At 42.5% G+C, this 21,307-nt stretch overlaps 1 protein-coding gene across 2 annotated transcripts in view; it reads right to left on the bottom strand.

The window, feature by feature from the left end:
- LOC121269157 (integrin alpha-8-like) overlaps positions 1-12,751 on the bottom strand; it is a 154,136-nt gene extending 141,385 nt beyond the window's left edge. Inside the window, exons 1-2 of one of the 2 annotated variants that reach the window (XM_041173670.1) lie at positions 12,426-12,751; positions 4,050-4,180 (exon numbers count right to left, since the gene is read on the bottom strand). In XM_041173670.1, coding sequence (XP_041029604.1) covers positions 4,050-4,180; positions 12,426-12,616 — 322 coding nt within the window. In that variant the 5' untranslated portion in view covers positions 12,617-12,751. The remainder of the gene's footprint in view (positions 1-4,049; positions 4,181-12,425) is intronic. The other variant, XM_041173671.1, reaches the window with a different exon arrangement.
- Between the last annotated feature and the right edge of the window lie 8,556 nt (positions 12,752-21,307).

The raw sequence follows: 21,307 nt of genomic DNA, 5'->3' as shown, positions 1-21,307 counted from the left end.
CATGGTGGCAGTGGGTTTCAGTGAGTAAAATTCAAACATTTTAACAGGTTTAATGTTGAATTGGATTGAGGAGAATCAACCTCAGGTAGTAATTAAGATAGAGAGAGAAACTGAGTGAATCATGCAGAAACAAAATGGCCACCATAGCAATGAATGCACAGCTACAGCCCTTGATGAATTGGGAAGCTGATGATGGCATAGAGGTATTTGAGAAGCTTAAACAAACATGCAGACTAACATTCAGTAGCTTTCTGAAAGGCATTAATGAAGAGGAAAGTGTCAGCTACATCATTTCATGGGCAAGAAAGGGTTAACATTGTTTAATAGCTGGAAAATGATTGAGGCAGACTGTAAAAGCCCAAACAAAATTTTTCAAAAATTCAGCATATATCTCCAGCCAATGTCAAATCATCAGATTCACCAAAATAACTTTCAAAGCCTGAGGCAAGAAACGAGTAAGCCTGTTGACAACTTCTTAACAAGATTGAGAAATGCAGCCAGAAAATGTAAATTCAAGGAACTGGATGAAAGGCAGTTAGATCAGTTCATTTTTTTTATTTGTTGTGGGTGTCGCTGGCTAGGCCAGCATTTACTGCCCATCCCTAATTGCCCTTGAGAAGGGAGTGTCCCACATATGGATCAAACTACAGAGCTTGTGGAAAGGCCAATCACTGGGAAAAAATGTGCAGAACAAAGACAGGAGATGGTAACGGAGTTATCAGAGGCAGAGCAACAGGGCAAATAAGAAGGAAAAGAAATCAAAACATCCATACCTTAAATCATGGCACACTGTCTGAGAATACAATAAGCATAGAACCATATAAATGCATGAAAGGGCTGGATGTGACAGTTCCCAGAAAAAAGAAGTTCACACAGCCATTTAGATGAGGAAAAAGATGAGAAATAAACTCACAATCATAAATCTGAAGCTGAAGATTGATACTGGAGTACAGAAGAACATCACCCCACTCAAACCATACCAGAACATCATCCCATTCAAACTATACCAGAACATCACCCCATTCAAACTATAGCAGAACATCACCCCTCTCAAACTATACCAGAACATCACCCAACTCAAACTATACCAGAACATCACCCCTCTCAAACTATACCAGAACATCACCCCATTCAAACTATACCAGAACATCACCCCACTCAAACTATACCAGAACATCACCTCACTCAAACTATACCAGAAAATCTTCCTAAAAATTTGAAATAAGTTACCCAAGGAAAGATGCTCTGAAACTGAGCAAGGTCATGCCAATGGCATAAGGAGCAACTGAGATTTGACAGCTAGGAGCAACCCAAATCAGAGACACACAAAGAAAAAGATGTTAACTGTATGCTCTATGTCACTGAAACTGCTGGTCCTGCTACAGTGCAGCTAAGCATTTGCAAAGTGTTACATCTTATCTTGGTAAACCATGAATTGAAGGAGGCAACACTGAGGATTGAAGGTAGTCCACTCATTGAAAAGCACCCATTGATCAGAAGCAGCCTGTGTCCATATGCAGCAAGACCTGGACAACATTCAGGCTTGGGCTAGGTGACAAGTAACATTCATGCCACACAAGTGCCAGGCAACAACCAGCTCCAACAAGTAAGGATCTAACCATCGTACTTGACATTCAATGGCATTACCTTTGCTGAATCCCCCACTATCAACATCCTGGGGGCTACCATTGACCAGAAACTGAACTGGACTAGCCATATAAATACTGTGGCTACAAGAGCAGGTCAAAGGCTGGGAATTGTGTGGACAGTAACTCACGTCCTGACTCCCCAAAGCCTGTCCACCATCTACAAGGCACAAGTCAGGAGTGTGATGGAATACTCTCTACTTGCCTGGATGAGTGCAGCTCCAACAACACTCAAGAAGCTCGACACCATCCAGGACAAAGCAGCCTGTCCCATTCGCTACCTCCATCATCCATCTCCTCCACCACCAACACACAGTGGCAGCAGTGTGTGCCGTCTACAAGATGCACTGCAGGAACTCACAAACTGCGAACTCCACCACCGAGAATAACAAAGGCAACAGATACATGGAAACACCACCACCTGCATGTTCCCCTCCAAGTCACACACCATCCTGATTTGGAACTATGTCGCTGTTCATTCACTGCTGCTGGGTCAAAATCTTGGAATCCCTCTCTAATAGCATTGTGGGTGTTCCTACAACACAGGGATTGCAGCAGTTCAACAAGTCGGCTCACCACCACCTTTTCAAGGGATGGGCAATAAAAAATGCTGGCCTAGCTAGTGATGCCTATGTCCCATGGAAGAATAAAAAAAAAGCAAACAAAGTGATTGCCGGAGTCACAGAGTCCACAGATTGGTAAATTCCATTGTTATGAGAGATAACATGCAAATGAATGGGCTGCAATCAAATATTGAAATTCTCAAGGCCAATACTGAAAGACAGAAAGAGCTATTGACAGAAATTGGAAGAGTTAATTTGGAAAGCCCAGGCAGCCAAAGAAAATGATTTGCAGAAACTTACAGTACTCCAAGATGAAAAATTAGAACTAGAGACCTGGAAAGACTGAAGCAGAATAGGAAATAATATATGATATGCTGAAAAGGAACATATGGAAGAGGAACTGCATGAACCTCAGGTCAAATCTCAACAGCACATGCTTCAAATAAAAGAGCTTAAAAAAGAAAAGAATGACACTGCGGAGTTCAGTCAGCAAATTAGTGAAGTGAAGATGTAGCTTAGCACACAGTCGGAGAATGACTTACTGAAAACCAATAACAAACTGCGAGAAATGCTGGAGAGTTTGAAACAGCAAACATAAAATGCATGAAGCCAGTTAGCATGGGCACAGCACGAAGCTAAAAAAACTGGTGGAAGACAGGGAGGGACATAATGTGGTTGGAAGAGAAACTTATGCCACAGAATCGTAACGCAGAGCTTGACAAGTACTGCCTGGCCAGAGAGCGTCTGCAGCAGGCTGCTTTAGTTCAGAGGAAGAGGAACAACACTTTACCACCTAAGCCATACTGCGAATAATGTTTTTCAAGAAAAGAAGACAAGCTATGACAGGTGTTCAGTTTAATTTTAAAAGTTGATTGTTAATCTTCTTTAGTTTTGCTAATAATAAAAAAATGACTGGAACAGCTTTATTGATAAAAAGGCATTATATTTTTGAAAAGAAAGAGTTGTTATATTATTTCTAAAGAGCTAGAAACTAATTGTTATGAGAATGTACATCCACGGTGCTGTTCTATAGTCAGCTGCCGAGCAACAATATTTCAGTCCACCAGCTACATGGAGAACTGTAGGAAATACACTCATTGAAGCTCCAGCATTTTGAGTCTAAAAGTGTGATTGTTTCGAACTCATGGGAACCAGAAAACATAATAGATGGCATCTCCAACAGTGATGCACTCCCTCAACACTGCACTGGAAAGGAAAATGGTATCTTTCAAATAAATAGCGTTTTGCATCATTAAGTTTATAAGGATTGCCTGTATACAACAGATCATAGGGGGCCACAAAATATGCCATTATCGCTAACAAACAATATATATTGTTCTCAAAGGATAACAGCAGGCAATGGACTATATTTTATATGCATTACCACTAGTAAAAGTTGTTCAATATCCCATGGTTTTAAAGGAAGTTTTGTGAGCCACACACCACCCCTTCCCCTCCTGCTGAATTGTATTAGGGCCACTGTTCTAGACTTTTGTAATATGAGAGGCCACTGCTATATGTTCTTGCTGTTTGTTGGTTCCCAGATGTTGTTAATAAACATACTTTAAATTTGTAAAGATCAGAAACTCTTTTATATTTAATTTTGCCACGCTGTCTGATTCAAAAGAAGAACCAGATTGAACTGGTTGTGTAAACATCACTTTAATCTCTAGCGCAGCTGTGAAATGTGGACCCCTGGGCGGGTCACACATAGCACACTGGTTCCTAGCAAAGTAGTTCCTAGCTATTTACAGATATTTACAGATAACACAATATATAACAGCTACAAACTCCAAGATTTACAGAGTTAACCACATTAGCTATTGAACTGATATCTTACCCTTAGTATCGAATGGTATTACACTGCACAGGCTTTGATTACTCGACCAAGGACAGAGAAACACTGCTCCACCTTCTGTTATGTTTTCTTGTGTTGTATTTGCCTTGGGGGCACCAATAAGAACACCTGGACTGAAAACATGCAGGAAGATATTTAAAATATGTTTTTCTATTGTAATATATTTCTCTATTGTTATTAAGCATTCCCAGTAATTAGCATTGATTGTATCTTCTCTCTAGGCTGAAAACCTTTCAATTTATTTTCTTCTAGAATATCAATAGTTACATGAATCACTTTCCTTTGCTTTGTGCATCTAAATTTAGCTGAAGCTTTTCTGCATTTTATTAAATGTATCTTAAAGTGATGATGTCCAAGATGAGCAAATAATATATTGTACCGTATCATACCTGTTCGTATCTGTTAACCTGACACTAAAGGAGATTTCTTTGGAGTCAAATTAACTCCAAGATGATGGAAGTTTGGAATTAATTACATTTTCTATGATAATCTGATATATGATATATGTCTGAGGAGTTTGTGATTGCTCTATAACCTCATTCATAAATGGAACCCAGAAAATTAGATCAGTCATTCAGAGGTGGGACTCTTTCCACATGCCTCCAAAGAACTCTGTAACTCCTACCATATTCGGGTGTTGTCCCCTGCTGGATAGACTGCAGGAGGGTTACAAGTACCCTGGTCCATACTTGAGGATTCCCAAATCTTGGCTCTGGCAACCTAAACGTAAAAGGTCTGAGTTTGGAGAAGTGCATTTTGTCCCTATGAGGAATAAGTGTACACTCTACATTGGTGAAACAGAAACTCTCAGGAGACTTGATACCTGATAAAAGGTTTGTGTCAGAAAGTTGTTGGAGGAAAACAAACTGATACTTGACATGACTAAATATCTGTATGGTTGTATTTCCAAATTATTAGCCCATAACTACAGCACTTTACATTAAGTGACAAGAAAACGTAATACAGATTTACATTATAGGCACATTTCATCTAGAACCTGAAACTGTCCTTTGCTGAACTCTTCATCAGTGGAAGATGGTATCTTAACTTTGCATTAATGCTTCTTTTGTTTTCCTGCTTCATTCCAATGTCCCTCATTTCTTCCTCTTTCTCCCCAGTGTCTATATTCTATGTCTTGTATAATCTGTTTTCTAACATTACTGTTTATCTGTCTTTCATTCCATGTCCTAGCCCATCTCCTGGCTCTCACCTAGCACTTACATCATTGTTTCTCTGTTTTGTGGCTCTAGCAGTGCGTTAAGCTTACAAGTGACTTCTTGAACATTTATTTGAAACTATTACAAGTGCAATGATCCAAAGACAAACACATAACTCTTAACTCAGTACTGAACCCTTTGAGGCTTTACTGGATCCTTTGATTTAATACTTATAGAACACAGAGTAAAGAATCATAATGTAGCCTCAGTCTTCAGTTGAAAAATAGAAATATACACCCCTTTTTTCACCTTATAACTGTGTGCTAATTTATATAAAGTGCAAATACAAAGGGTCTCCTACTGAAGAAATACTACATTCAAAAAGATAGGCTATGTCTTGGGCAGAACCAATTTAGTACGCACAATTACATTCCGACTGGGACGGATGGTTGCAAAGACTCCTGTTTTTTTAATCATTATTTGTTTCTAGGAAGTGGGCATCCCTGGGAAGGACAGCATTTATTGCCTATCCCCAATTGCCTTTGAAAAGATGATGGTGAGCCATCAATGGTGAGGGGAAAGCCTCAATTAAAATGTTAAATAGAAAATGAATCTTCCTTAATTACACAAAATCAGGTAGAAATTGTAACAGAGAAAACAGGTAATGTGAGGCTGTCAGTCTGTGTTGTTTATTCACCACATAATCTGTATTACATGTCTTATGTGTCCATCTTGTTCCCAAACCTGTTGATCCCTTATCATTGATCAACACCTAAGAACAACATAAACAATTTATGCTGATAAAGCACCCTTCACATAATGAAAGTTGCTTCAGGGGAGCATTATGAAATAAAAAATGACACCGAGCCACCTTCGGAGATGTTAGGTCAGATGACCAAAAGCTTGGTCAAAGAGATAGGTTTTAAGGAACATCTTAATGGTGGAATGCAAGGTAGAGAGGCAGAAAGGTGCAGGAAGGGTATTGTAGAACTTGAGGCCTGGGCAACTGAAGGTACAGCCACAAATGATTGAGTAATTAAAATTGGAATGCAAAAAACAGCAGAATTAGAGGAGTGCAGATATCTAGGAGGGTGGTAGAGCAGCAAGGGATTACACAGATAGGAGGAGGTGACAGCATGGAGTGATTTGAGAACAAGGGTGACGATTTAAAATAAGGAAGTAGCTTGACCGAGAGCCTATGTAGTTTAGTGAGCACAGGGGTGATAGGGGAATGGAACTTGCTGCGAGTTGGGGCACAGGCAGCAGAGTTTTGGATGACCTCAGTTTTAAGAAGGATATGGGAGACCAACCAGAAGTGCATTGGAATAGTTGAATCCAGAGGTAACGGGCATGAATGTGGGCTTCAGCAGCAGATGAGCTGATACAGGGGCTAAGTTGGGTGATGTAACATATATGGAAATCGGCGGTCTTAGTGATGGTATGAATAGAAAATTGGAAGCTCGTCTTGGGATCAAATGTGACATCTAGATTGTGAACACACTGGTTTAATCTCAGACATTACCAGGGAGAGGGATGGAGCAGTAGCTGGGAAATGGAGTTTGGAGCAGGGACCAAAAAGAATGGCTTCAGTCTTCCCATTATTTGCGTGGAGGAAATTTTTATTGATCCTTTACTGCACGTTGGATAAGCAATCTGATAATTCAGCAACAGTGGCGGAGTCAAGAGAGGTGGTGGTGAAGTAGAGGCGTTAGCATACAGTAAAAATCAATGTTTGTGCCTTTGGGGGATATTGTTGCGAGGTGGCAGGTAAATGAAAAATAGGATCAGGTCAAGGGTAGATCCTTAGGGAACACCAGAAGTAAAGCTGTGCGAGCAGGAAGGGAAGCCATTGCAAGTGATTCCCTGACTTTTTTTATTTTCTAAATCATGGGACGTGGCAAAGCCTGCATTTGTTGCCCATTCCTAATTGCCCTTGAATAGAGTGGCTTGCCACACCATTTTGGAGGGCAGTTAAGAGTTAACCACATTGCTGTGGGAACAGAGTCACTTGTAGGTCAGACCAGGTAAGAATGGCAGGTTTCCTTCCCTAAAGGATATCAGTGAACTAGATGGGTTTTGATAACAATCAATAATAAATTCATGGTCAACATTAATGAAACTAGTTTTTAATTCCAGATTTATTAATTGCATTTAAATTGCACCAGCTGTAATTGTGGGATTTGAACCCCTTGTTCTACAGGATAGTAGCCTGGGCCTCAGGATTACTAGTCCAGCTACATTATCACTACACCACCAATAAGCTCAATAAGAATAGAACCAGGTGAGAATCCCACCCATCTAGATGGCAATGGAGAGAAGCTGGAGGAGGATGATGTGTTCAACTCTGTCAAAGGCTGTAGATAAAGCTATAAGGACGAGGAAGGAATGTTCAACTTTACCAGTCAGGATGTCATTTGTGACTTTGATAAGAGTTGCTTAAGTACTGTGGCAGATGCATTGTAGGGATTCAAACATGAAGTGCTGGGAAAGGTGGGAATGAAACTTGGGAAGCAACAATACCCCAATGACTTTGGAGAGGAAAGGGAGATTGGAGATGGAATGGTAGTTGGTATGGACGGTGGGGGTCAAAGGTTGTTTTTTTGATGAGAGGCATGATGATAGCTGATTTCAAGGATATAGGGAAAACACCTGAAAAGAGAGATCCGTTTACAATATTGGCTAACATTGGGCCAGGAGGGGATATTGGGTGATCAGCAGTTTAATGGGGATAGGATCAAGGGAGCAGGATGTGGGTCTCATGGACAAGATGAATTCAGCAAGGGCAAGAGCAGAGGTAGTAGAGAAACTAGAGAATAATGTGAGTTCAGGGCTAGGGCAGAGGGGGCATCAAAGCAAGCTTGGCCGGGTTAGTGGAAGGGAAGAATGCAGAAAGGGCAGCTGATTGGATTGTCTCGATCTTACACATGTTGGAGGTGAAGGTGGAGGGCAGAGTGGATGGAGGTCGAAGAAGACAGTTTGCAGCAGAGAAAAGAACCCAGTGATAATCTTTGCATCTCAGGATGATCACTCTGAGACCCCAGAAACATATTGTTGACTCTGATTGCTTCAGTAGGACCCGATAGTGTTTTAAGTAGTCCAACCAGGTCTGGCGGTGGATGATTGTCATGGCACAGCCAATGGTAAATGCTGAGCTTTTCAAATCCCAAAGCAAAGCTTGAAATAACTGCCACAACTGTTTTGCAATTTATATACATTTCGTGATGTGTACTTTGAATTCAGCAGTAATAAGAGCACCGACTCGCATAGGTTTCTTACAAAACTAAATTAAACATTTATTAAATAAAAAAAATGATTTTAAGCACTTACATAGGTTTACAAATACTACTATGATAACTCCTAGCTCCCAGTTACACCTCCGTTAAGGCAACAGTAAGACATACATATTTTAAAAGACCCAGGCAAAGTAACACGATACCCTGAACAGTCAAATTCAAAGTGAGTTTTCTTAATTTCAGTTCTTGCAGACAGCAGTTTGAGGCTAGAGGCTAGAGACTTTTCACTTGTGTTAGATCTTAGAATGCCTTCCATTGCACACAGCCTTCTCTCTTTCATACATATTTTTCCTTTGAATGCAAATTCCCATTGTTTCATCATGACTTTGGACTTTACCTCACTAATAATAAAAATCTATCATAGTACCAATTTTACTAGTAACCTTTGGGAAGAATAAATACGTTGGAGTTGGCAGAATTTTCTGTTTGTCGGGCGGACGGGCCTGACCCAACTGCCGGCGGGCAAGAGCCGATCACAGCCATTTTGCGCAGGTGGGCCAATTAAGGCCCGCCCAACGCATTACACACTCTCGTGGGCAGTGGGGTTTTCAAATTTGCGGCTGGCATGCACAGACTGCCGGTTCCAATGGGGAACCAGCAGTTTGTATAAAGGAGGCTAGACAGCCTCCTTTATGCTGTTCACCATGGCCAGCGACTGCTGCAGGGGATCTGCACAGTGGGCTCCGGAGGAGGGCAGGCCAGAGGAGGAGGACAGGCTGCAGGGTAAGCTGGGGGGGGGGGGGGGCGCCAATGTGCCCCTCGCTTCTCTGATGCCTGCCTTGCTGCCCTCCTTGAAGAGGTGGCAGCACATGGGGAGGTCCTGTTTCCTGAGGATGGGAGGAGGAGGGCCCCCCCACCTGACGAAGCGGGCCTGGCAGGAGGTGGCAGAGGTGATCAGTTCCCAAGATGCAATAGGAGCCACAGCTCCACAAGGGCTGTGGTGGAGAGAGCCATCAGTCTTCTCAAGATACACTTCTATTGCCTGGACCACTCAGGGGGCGCACTCCACTACCCACCAGATTGCACCTCTCTGATAGTGGTTGCATGCTGCGCTCTCCACAATCTTGCACTGGAAAGGGGGGATACAGTTGACGATGAAGACCTTGACGCAATGGATGAGGCTGCACATGATGATCTAGCAGTGGTTCAGAAGATGAGGAAGCACAGGGCAATGATGAGGGGCAGCACGCCGACCGGGAGACTTTAATTTAACGAACCTTCAGCTAGCTCCACACACATGGATCAGCAGGACCAGCATTGCCTGGCACATCCATACGTGGCCCTTAAGCGCTGCATCTTCCCCTTCATCAGCTGCAACTAAGGGCTTAGTACAGAAACATCAATATCCACTCAAACACACATGTTATGTCTGTGAAACATATGAATGTAGCACCAAGGAGACACCCTCAGCCATGGTCAGAAATGTGGACTTTATTCCCATCCATCTGATGGTGCCACCAAAAACAAAACAAAACGTTGCTCCGATATTGACAAATATAAATTCCCTAATCTCGGGCCAACACAAAATCACCAGTGACAAACTCGTGGAGTGCCTAACGTGCGTTATGCTTACGTTTACGGGTGCTACGTCTTGGTTCTGCCCCATCACTCGGCCTTATTGTGTTGTATAGCATCACATGACAGTGTGAATGAATCAGCTCTAAGTGAATGGAACCTTGGAGTGTGAGTTCTGCTTCTAGTTGTGGAGCTTGATGAAAGCATATAACTGCTGCTGCAGCCTGTAAATAAAGTTCAATGTTTCTAATGAGAAACCTATCTGGAAAATCAAATCCATAACAAAACGGTGATGAGGATAAATCGGGTCTAACGTTGTCCCTTGTTCAGCAACTGTGAGTATCTTGTTTAGACAGAAGAAAAGGAAGTTGTACTCACCAGATATGCCACATTTGGCAGGACTTACCCCTTCAACCCATCCACAATGAATTGGTGTCAATGTATAGAATGCCTCAGGTTCTATTTATAGGCAAACAAAATAACAGGGGAGGAAAAGAGGAGAGCAATTCTCCTAAACAGTTTTTGGGAGTAAAATCTATAATTTAATCTGAAGTTTGTTGGCCCAAAATGCCTCCGATCTGAAGACTTTTGGTGAATTGGTAGACCTCGCTAAGGGACACTTTCAACCCAAATCCTCAGTCATCATGCAGAGGTTCAGGTTTAATTACTTGGGGGGGAGACCATTGTTACGTACATGGTGAAATTGAAACAACTGACTTAACACTGTGATTTTGGGGAGACCCTAAGCGACACGTTCAGGAATCTTTGGTCTGTGGTGTGCAATTCTACAATGACTATTAGCTGAAGCAAACCTCGATTTTAAAAAAGCATTGGAAATAGTGCTTGCGATGGAAAGTGCTGAACGGGATGCACAAGCTATACAAGGTGCACAAAATGACACTGTTTTCCAGTTGGGGTGGGAACGGACAGCCGGGAGTGGTGTGAAAACCAGAACTCCTCGGTTAAGCAGGAGACAGCCCCCTCCATCTGAAAATTTAAAATAAAAACAGGAAACAGCTCAGCAGAAAAATTTGGAAATGAATCATTAAGGGTGTGGAAACAGCCTACTACTGAAACTTGCTATTTCAAAGAAGTGGAGTGTTATTTTTGCCATAAAGGAGGGCACATACTGAAACATTGTAAAGCAAGATTGAGACAGACTCCCAGGCAGCAAACTAAGTTAATTGAAGTACATAACGTGGAAAAACCAGAAATCACCAATTCTGATATTTACTCCCTGCTTAATGTAAAAGTAGGGAACACAGAGCCAATCACTGTTACTCTGCAAGTAAATGGAAAACCTTTAATGATGTTAGTGGACACTGGTACTTCAATCACCAAAGTGGGAGAGCACACCTTCAAATATCTAAACAAGGGTACTCAGCAATTGAATTTGGAGCAGACTTCAGCCAAACTGAAAACTTATACTGGCGAAGCTATCCAAGTGAGGGGTATTACCACTGTACCTGTTTATTATAAACACAAAACAGCACAACTCCCAGTGATGATAGTAGAAGGCCCAGGACCAAGCATTCTAGGTCAGGATTAGTTGAAAGAAATTAAACTAAATTGGTCTGAAATTTTCCAGCTACAGGTAGAAGGACTGCCAGAGCTGCTTAAGAAATATGACAAGGTTTACCGAGATGAATTGGGGAGAATCAAAGACCTACAGGCTAAGATCTACGTTGACCTGGTAGCAAATCTTCATTTATTTAAAGAAAGACTGGTGCCATATGCTCTGAGGGAGAAGGTTGACATCGAATTGAACCGTTTAGAGAGGCTAGAGGTCATACAGCTGGTTTAATTTTCAGAGTGGGCAGCACCTATAGACCCTTTCTTAAAACCGCATCAGACCATCCCATTCTATAAGCTAACAGTAAACAAACCTGCCAAGTTGGACAAGTACCCTATCCCCAAGATTGAGGATCTCTATGCTAAATTAGCAAGAGGGACAACTTATACTAAACTAGATATGAGTCACGCGTATCAGCAACTGGAACTGGATGATATCTCCAGAGAGCTGGGACCATAAACACCAACAAAGGGTTATATCAATATATACATCTGCCCTTTGATGTTTCTCTGGTCTGCACGATTTTCCAGAGGACGATGGAGAGTTTGCTACAAGGACCACCTCAAATCATGGTCTACCTGGACGACGTCCTAACAACGGGGTCCATGGAAGCTGAACACTTGGCTAATTTGGAGGACGTCTTAAAATGATTTTTGGAAGCAGGGGTGCACTTAAAAAAAGAAAAGTGTACCTTTCAGGCAAGCAAAGTCATTTATTTCGGCCACCGGATGGATGGACTTTGCGCAGCATTTTGCCAATTTCTTGAACAACGAACTAAAATACAACCTGTAAAAGGTGAAAGCTGCAGGAAAATACTTACACCCCGTTATTGGGCAAGTAGAACTCAACGGAAAATCCAAAATAGCTTCCTTCAGGTCCTGAGTAAATAGCTGGATTCTCTGTATCCAAGTTGAATGCATGGAGGTGCAATAGTAAAAAGGAAAAAAATGGCAAAATTCCCATCAAATACCAAAGGGGCAGTTTCCAAACTGCTCTGGGTCGCGGTTGCATTTTCACAGATCCTTTGTGCCGGCATCAAACAGAGCTGAAGGAAAATAAAGTAAGTGACTGCTCATCGGTCACTCCCTCAGCTAAGGAAGGAAATTACATTTGTAGCTTCTCTAGTTTTTAAAATACGGTGGTTAAGCATGATCCTTGTGATAACATGTATCAGCACATGTTGTGACCTGCCTCTGTAAAAGAAAATGAGTATTCTGGATTGCAAAGATGACTGTATTTTCAGTCTCACTCTCTCTTTTGAAGGTATTTATGGACTGTGTGAGTGGATGTACTGCATGTATCAAAGCGATAGGCTAGCAAGAAGTGAGAAATAAAATTAGAGCAACCGTTAAACATTGTACAAAAGAATGACCTCATGAGAATACTGATATATTAAACAATGCTAAGTATGTGTTATAATTTGGTCCTTCTTTTATTCCTGGCTTTGAATTAATTTCAAGTGTGAGGTAAATGTCAACTCTCTCTGATCACTGTCAAGGATCATAAGTGATTTGACATTGTTCCAAAGAGAATTGAGTTAAAGATAAGAGAACCACCCATAGTTTGGTATTATCAAACATGATCATTCAGAGAGACAATAATAATAGTTGTTATGAGAGGTGGAAGGTCAGATTGGTGCAATGTAAAGGGAGAGTTGTTAAAAGATGTGTTTCATGCAATCATACAATGTAAAAGCAGGCAATTCAACCCTTTGTGTCAGTGTTGAATCTTTGAGGAAGCTATCCAATTAGCCCCACCCTCTTCTGTTTCTCCATAATCCTGCAAATATTTCCTTTCCAATATATATCCAGAATCTTTTTTAAAATTAATATTGAATCTGCTTCCATCACCCTTTCAGGCAGTGCATTGAAGATCATAACAACTAACCAGATAGAGAAAGAAAGACGATATTTATATGGTGCTTTCCATGACCACCAAATGTCGCAAAGAGATTTTCAGCCAATAAAGTACTTTTTGAAGTGTAAAAGCAAAAAACTGCGGATGCTGGAATTCCAAAATAAAAACAAAAATACCTGGAAAAACTCAGCAGGTCTGACAGCATCTGTGGAGAGAAACACAGTTAACGTTTCGAGTCCGTATGACTCTTCAATAGAACTAAGGAAAAATAGAAAAGAGGTGAAATATAAGCTGGTTTCATGGGGGTGGGGGGGCGGTGGGACAGGTAGAGCTGGATAGAGGGCCAGTGATAGGTGGAGATAGCCAAAAGATATCACAGACAGATGGACAAGGAGGTGGTGAAGGTGATGATTTTATCTAAGAAATGTGATAATAGGTGACATTAAGGGTAGAAAGCAGGATGAGCAAGGTGCAGATAGCCCTAGTGGGGGTGGGGTGGGGGGAAGGGAACAAAATAGGCTAAAAGGTAGAGATAAAACAATGGATGGAAATACATTTAAAAATAATGGAAATAGGTGGGAAAAGAAAAATCTATATAAATTATTGGAAAAAAGGGGGATCGGAAAGGGGGTGGGGATGGGGGAGAGAGTTCATGACCTAAAATTGTTGAACTCAATATTCAGTCCGGAAGGCTGTAAAGTGCCTAATTGGAAGATCAGGTGCTGTTCCTCCAGTTTCTGTTGAGCTTCACTGGAACAATGCAGCAAGCCAAGGACGGACATGTGGGCATGAGAGCAGGGTGGAGTGTTGAAATGGCAAGCGACAGGGAGGTCTGGGTCATGCTTGCGGACAGACCGAAGGTGTTCCGCAAAGCGGTCACCCAGTCTGCGTTTGGTCTCTCCAATGTAGAGGAAACTGCATTGGGAGCAATGAATGCAGTAGACTAAACTGAGGGAAGTGCAAGTGAAATGCTGCTTTACTTGAAAAGAGTGTTTTGGTCCCTGGACAGTAAGGAGACGGGAAGTAAAGGGGCAGGTGTGGCACCTTCTATGGTTTCTTGGGAAGGTTCCGTGGGAGGGGGTTGAGGTGTAGGGGGTGATGGAGGAGTGGACCAGGTTATCCCGGAGGGAACGATCCCTGCAGAATACCACCTGGGAGTGGGGGTGGGTGGGGGCGCGGATGGAAGATGTGTTTGGTGGTGGCATCATGCTGGAGTTGGCGGAAATGGCGGAGGATGATTGTTTGAATGCAGAGGCTGGTAGGGTGATAGGACAAGGGGGACCCTATCATGGTTCTGGGAGGGAGAGGAAGGTGTGAGGGTGGATGCGCGGGAGATGGGCTGGAAGGGCCCTGTCAACCACTGTGGGTGGAAAGCCTCGGTTAAGGAAGAAGGAAGAAGTATCAGAGGAACTGTTTTTGAAAGTGGCATCATCAGAACAGATGCGATGGAGGCGAAAGAACTGAGAGAATGGAATGGAGTCCTTACAGGAAGCGGGGTGTGAGGAGCTGTAGTCAAGGTAGCTGTGGGAGTCGGTAGACTTGTAATGAATATTGGTAGAGAGTCTAGCACCAGAAATTGAGACTGAGAGGTCAAGGAAGGGAAGGGAAGTGTCAGAGATGGACCACGTGAAAATGATGGAGAGGTGGAAATTGGAAGCAAACTTAATAAATTTTTCCAGGTCCAGAGGAGAGCATGAAGTAGCATGAAAGCAATCATCAATGCACCGGAGAAAGAGTTGTGGGAGGGGGCCAGAGTAGGACTGGAACAAGGAATGGTCCACATACCCCATAAAGAGACAGGCATAACTGGGACCCATGCGAGTACCCATAGCCACACCTTTTATTTGGAGGAAGTGGGAGGAGTTTAAGGAGAAATTGTTCAGTGAGAGAACAAGTTCAGCCAGACGGAGGAGAGTAGTGGTGGATGGAGATTGTTTGGGCCTCTGTTCGAGGAAGAAGCTAAGGGCCATCAGACCATCCTGGTGGCGGATGGAAGTGTAGAGGGATTGGATGTCCATGGTGAAGAGGAGCTGGTTGGGGCCAGGGAACTGGAAATTGTTGATATGATGTAGTGTGTCAGAGGAATCACGGATGTAGGTGGGAAGGAACTGTACAAGGGGAGAGAGAATGGAGTCAAGATAGCAAGAAATGAGTTCCGTGGGGCAGGAACAGGCTGGCATGATCAGTCTGCCGGGACAGTCCTGTTGGTGGATTTTGGTTAGGAGGTAGAAGCGGGCTGTCCGAGGTTGGGTGACTATCAGGTTGGAAGCTGTGGGAAGAATATCTCCAGAGGAGATGAGGTTAGTAACAGTCCTGGAAACATTGGCTTGATGTTCAGTGGTGGGGTCATGGTCCAGGGGGAGGTAGGAGGAAATGTCTGCGAGTTGACGCTCAGCCTCTGCGAAGTAGAGGTCAGTGCACCAGACAACAACAGCACCACCCTTGTCAGAGGGTTGGTGACAATGTCAGGGTTGGACCTGAGAGAACGGAGTGCAGCAAGTTCAGAGAGAGACAGGTTAGAGTGGGTGAGAGGAGCAGAGAAATTGAGACGACTGATGTCACACCGACAGTTCTCGATGAAAAGATCAAAAGAAGGTAAGAATCCAGAGGGAGGGGTCCAGGTGGAGGGAGAATATTGGAGGCAGGTAAAAGGATCCTTTGAATGGGTAGAGGACTCCTGCCCAAAGAATTGAGCACGGAGACGAAGGTGGCGGAAGAAGAGTTCAGCATTCTTTGTTCCAACATTCCTCGATCCAGTCCGACTCCGGCCCCCTTCCACAACACTTTTTCCGGTACATCGATGATTGCTTCGGTGCTGCTTCATGCTCTCCTCTGGACCGGGAAAAATTTATTAATTTTGCTTCCAATTTCCACCCCTCCATCATTTTCACATGGTCCATCACTGACACTTCCCTTCCCTTCCTTGACCTCTCTGTCTCAATTTCTGGTGATGGACTTTCCACCAATATCCATTACAAGCCTACCGACTCTCACAGCTACCTCAATTACAGCTCCTCACACCCTGCTTCCTGTAAGGACTCCATCCCATTCTCTCAGTTCCTCCACCTCCATTACATCTGTTCGATGATGCCACTTTCAAAAACAGTTCCTCTGACATGTCTTCCTTCTTCTTTAATCAAGGTTTTCCACCCACAGTGGTTGACAGGGCCCTTAACCGTGTCCGGCCCATCTCCTGCGCATCCACCCTCACACCTTCCTCTCCCTCCCAGAAACATGATAGGGTCCCCCTTGTCCTCAATTATCACCCCACCAGCCCCCGCCTTCAAAGGAACATCCTCCGCCATTTCCGCCAACCCCAGCGTGATGCCACTGCCAAATACATCTTCCCTTCACCACCCGCTCCCTCGAGGCATACCGCAGGGATCGTTCCCTCCGGGACACCCTGATCCACTCCTCCATCACCCCCTACACCTCAACCCCCTCCCAAGGCACCTTCTCATGCAACCGCAGAAGGTGCAACACCTGCCCCTTTACTTCCCCTCTCCTTAATGTCCAAGGGCCCAAACACTCCTTTCAAGTGAAGCAGCATTTCACTTGCACTTCCCTCAATTTAGTCTACTGCATTCATTGCTCCCAATGCAGTCTCCTCTACATTGGAGAGACCAAATGCAGACTGGGTGACCGTTTTGCGGAACACCTTTGATCTGTCCACAAGCATGACCCAGACCTTCCTGTCGCTTGCCATTTCAACACTGCACCCTGCTCCCATGCCCACATATCCGTCCTTGGCTTGCTGCATTGTTCCAGTGAAGCTCAACAGAAACTGGAGGAACAGCACCTCATCTTCCGACTAGGTACTTTACAATCTTCTGGACTGAATATTGAGTTCAACAATTTTAGGTCATGAACTCTCTCCCCCATCCCCACCCCCTTTCCGATCCCCCTTTTTTCCAATAATTTATATAGATTTTTCTTTTCCCACCTATTTCCATTATTTTTAAATGTATTTCCATCCATTGTTTTATCGCTACCTTTTAGCCTGTTTTGATCCCTTCCCCTCACCCCACCCCCACTAGGGCTATCTGCACCTTGCTCATCCTGCTTTCTACCCTTAACGTCACCTATTATCACATTCCTTAGATAACATCATCACCTTCAAAACCTCCTTGTCCTTTTGTCTGTGACATCTTTTATTTATCTCCACCTATCACTGGCCCTCTATCCAGCTCTACCTCCCCCCACCCCTTAAACCATCTTATATTTCACCTCTTTTCTATTTTTCCTTAGTTCTATTGAAGAGTCATACGGACTCGAAACGTTAACTGTGTTTCTCTCCACAGATGCTGTCGGACCTGCTGAGTTTTTCCAGGTATTTTTGTTTTTACTTTTTGAAGTTTCGTCAGTTTTAATGTGGGAAATGCAGTGGCTAATTTGTGCACAGAAAACACCAGCAAACAACAATGTGATAACCACCAGATCTGTTATCATTCTAAGTTTTTGATTAAGTTGTCCTTGGTCAGGATTGATAGACACTGCTGGATGCATGAATGCTAGTAAACATTAACTTTGATTGAACATTCTGCTAACTATGTATGTACAAGGCTTAGTGTGACGCTTCACATAGAACTATCTCTCAGCGTAATCTGTTATCATTGATGGTCTTCTTGTTGTAGATATAAGTGCACTTCTGTTTCTTCTCACTACTCCACTTCCAACCTGTACAAGATACCATTGCGGATGTAGTGTTTTTTCCAAAATCCGGTCTTCACAATTCTGATCATGAATCCATACTGATACTCCTGGCTGGAGTTCTGGTAAATCGGGTACTCTATGGTGTTAATTATAGTTTCTGGTTTGATTTGCACAATGCTCATCCTCCTTCTCCCTTACGCTCTCTATATCTATTGCTTTGAAACATGGCATAAGCATGTGTAGAAGAACAGGAGGTTGAGTCCATAGTCATCATATTAGAAGTTCAGACAGAACCAAACCATTCTAAACTGTTGTGGAACAGTAGCTCAACATTGTTAAGATGATATTGTCATTTTTTCTTGAACAACACCTTTACGGTCCTTATTCCTCTTGCAGCCTCTCCATTAGCTTGTGGGTATCTGGGTGAACTAGTTGTGTGAACAAATCCATAGGCCCCAGTGAACTGCTTAAGACATTCATTTGCAAACTGTGTGTCATTGTCTGAAATGACTAGATCTGGACTGTCATGTGGCAAAATTTCTTTTACTAATTTAATGACAGCTTCCGAGGGGGGCCCATGAAGACGTTTAACCTCAATCCTTCTGAAGCAATAAACAACAACCATAAGGAAGGCTTTCCCTTGAGCTTGATAAGACCCATTCCGAGACATTTCCATGGTTTGGATGGAAATGAGGATGCCTTCAGTGGTTCCTTTTGCTCCTGGTGATACATTGCAAAAGTGATACAGTTTTAAATCATTTCCTCCTTTTTGAGATCCCTGACTACCAAATGGAATTTTTCACTCTAGTATGACAATGCTTGGGTGTCCCTGGTGTATTCTCTGAAGGATCTGGAGTCTGAGGACTCTTGGTATGACCAATCTCTCATCATAAATCAGCGAGTCTTCCATGACACTGAGATGTCTTTGTTGCTCTAAGTATTGCTTCAGATTGAGATTATTTGAAGCATATTCTGGCCATCCATTTATGCATAATTTCTGTTTTCAAGCACATTCTTCATCTGTTTTATGTGCCTTTTGAGTTTTATTTAGCTTCTGTGTTGTTGCTGGTATAAATTCTGTGGTCAGTGAGGTATAGCACTCTACATCATTAATGGAATTTATCTCCTTTTGTTCATATTTTTCAACAGGAATGTGTGACAATGCATCTGCTGTTGTTTATTATTTACCTTGGACATACTCAGTTGTGGCATCGAATCTCTCATGAGTCTTAATTGAAATCTCTGGACTTGTGACAACAGGTTTGCTAATTCTTTAGCATTTAATAAGGTAACCAATGGTTTGTGGTTTGTCTCAATGGTCTCAAGACCTTAGGCCTAAGGCGTAGTTGGCAAATTTCTCACAAGTCCATGTGGTCACGATTGCCTCTTTTTAGATTACAGAGTATATTTATTCTGTTCCAGTCAATGATCAAGATGCATAGCACACTGGTCTGCAGTTTCTATCTTTCTGCATCTGAAAGAATACTGGTCCTGGTCCAATCACTAATGCATCTGCAGCAACTATCATGGGCAGCTCCAGGTCATAGTGAGCCAATATGTTTGGTGAAATGAGCACCTTTTACCTTTTGGAATGAAATGTGTTGGTGATTTCCCCAATGTTATGCTTGGTCTTGCCTAAGCAATTGCTGCAGTGCTTCATTTACCTGTACCAGATTAAGTAAGAACTTTCCTACATGGTTGATCACCCCCATGAAGCACTGAAGCTCAGAAACATTGCAAGGTGGTGGAAAATCTTTGATTGCCTTGGTCTCTGGAGAATCAGACCTGAAGCTTGAACCATGTGTCCAAAAATTTTAATGGGTGGTTATGAGAACTCACATTTATTATTGAGGGTTAGTCCTGCTTTTTCCAGGCATTGCAGCACTGCCCTCTCTCTTGCATCATCCTCTAGTTTGGTGGACCCATGGATCAGAATACCATCCATGTAGCAGATGACGCCTTCTAATCTTTCTAAAATGCCTGTCATCATCCTCTGAAAAATCTCTGGTGTTGATGTAATTCCAAGGATAGTCAATTGGAGCAATATCTCCCAAACAGTGTGATGAATGTAGTTTGCATTCCTCGTCCAGAGGTAGTTGCCAAAAAACACTATTTGCATCCAATTTTGTAAAATTTGTGCTTTATGTTAGCTTTGCCAGACTCTCACCCATTGATGCCATTGGTTGGATCTCCCTTTTCACTGCTTTGTTTAACTGTGTGAGGTCAACACAGATTCATACTGAGCTGTTTGGTTTCAGTACTGGAATCATACCTGAACACCAACTGGCTACAGGTGAGCTAATAGCACTGGCTCCATTTCTTGTTTCATCTTCTGTAAAAGTGGGTGTGGAACCTTGGGGTAAACAAGCATATTGGTTTTGCACCTGGTCTCAATGTGATGCAATAGGTTGTTTTTAGCTTCCCTAAACCTCTGAATAAGTTTGGAAATTCTGTCCTGAGTTCTTTCAGTTTCTCTTGGCTTCCCATAACTTTCTGCCCCAGCTGTAAAATTAGCATTGTACAAAACACTTACTTACATTGAAGCCATTAGAAATAAAATTGTTCAGCTTCTATAATCCACGACATCAATTTTACAGCTGGGATATAACAAGTTGAAAATTTATCTGATCATCTTGTATTTACAAATGAACACAACTATCTTTGCAAGTTGACTGAATATTTTCTCATAAATAAAAATTAAAAATAATTGTAGGCTTATGGAATTTTGATGACTGACAGTTAAATGCATTCACAGCTATATTTATCCAGGCTATTTGACACACAGGAAACTGAACCATGTATGATCTGTGCTATCACTTGTTTCCCTGTCAGTGGTAGGGGACTCAACATAAACAATATGTACTATCTGACACTGCAGAAAAAAGTAAGCCATATCCTACATCTATTATATTCTGCTTTGTAATGGCTACGTTTCCAGCTTCAATGCTTATGCTTATTAAGTTTTCAACCTTCTTTAATAGGCAAAGATTATGAAGATATTATGAAGCAGAAGACACGGTGCAGTATTAGCACACGGTACTTTTCAATTAATGATATTGTGTTCCAAATGATGGTAAGGCTTTAGTTAAAAGAAAAATACTGCAGATGTTGGAAATCTGAAACAAAAACAAAAATTGCTGGAAAAACTCAGCAGGCCTGACAACATCTGTGGAGAGAAAGATGGAGTTAACA

This window comes from Carcharodon carcharias, chromosome 23, assembly GCF_017639515.1.
Source record: "Carcharodon carcharias isolate sCarCar2 chromosome 23, sCarCar2.pri, whole genome shotgun sequence".
Lineage (NCBI taxonomy): Eukaryota > Metazoa > Chordata > Chondrichthyes > Lamniformes > Lamnidae > Carcharodon > Carcharodon carcharias.
This window is presented reverse-complemented; position numbering and strand designations above follow the sequence as displayed.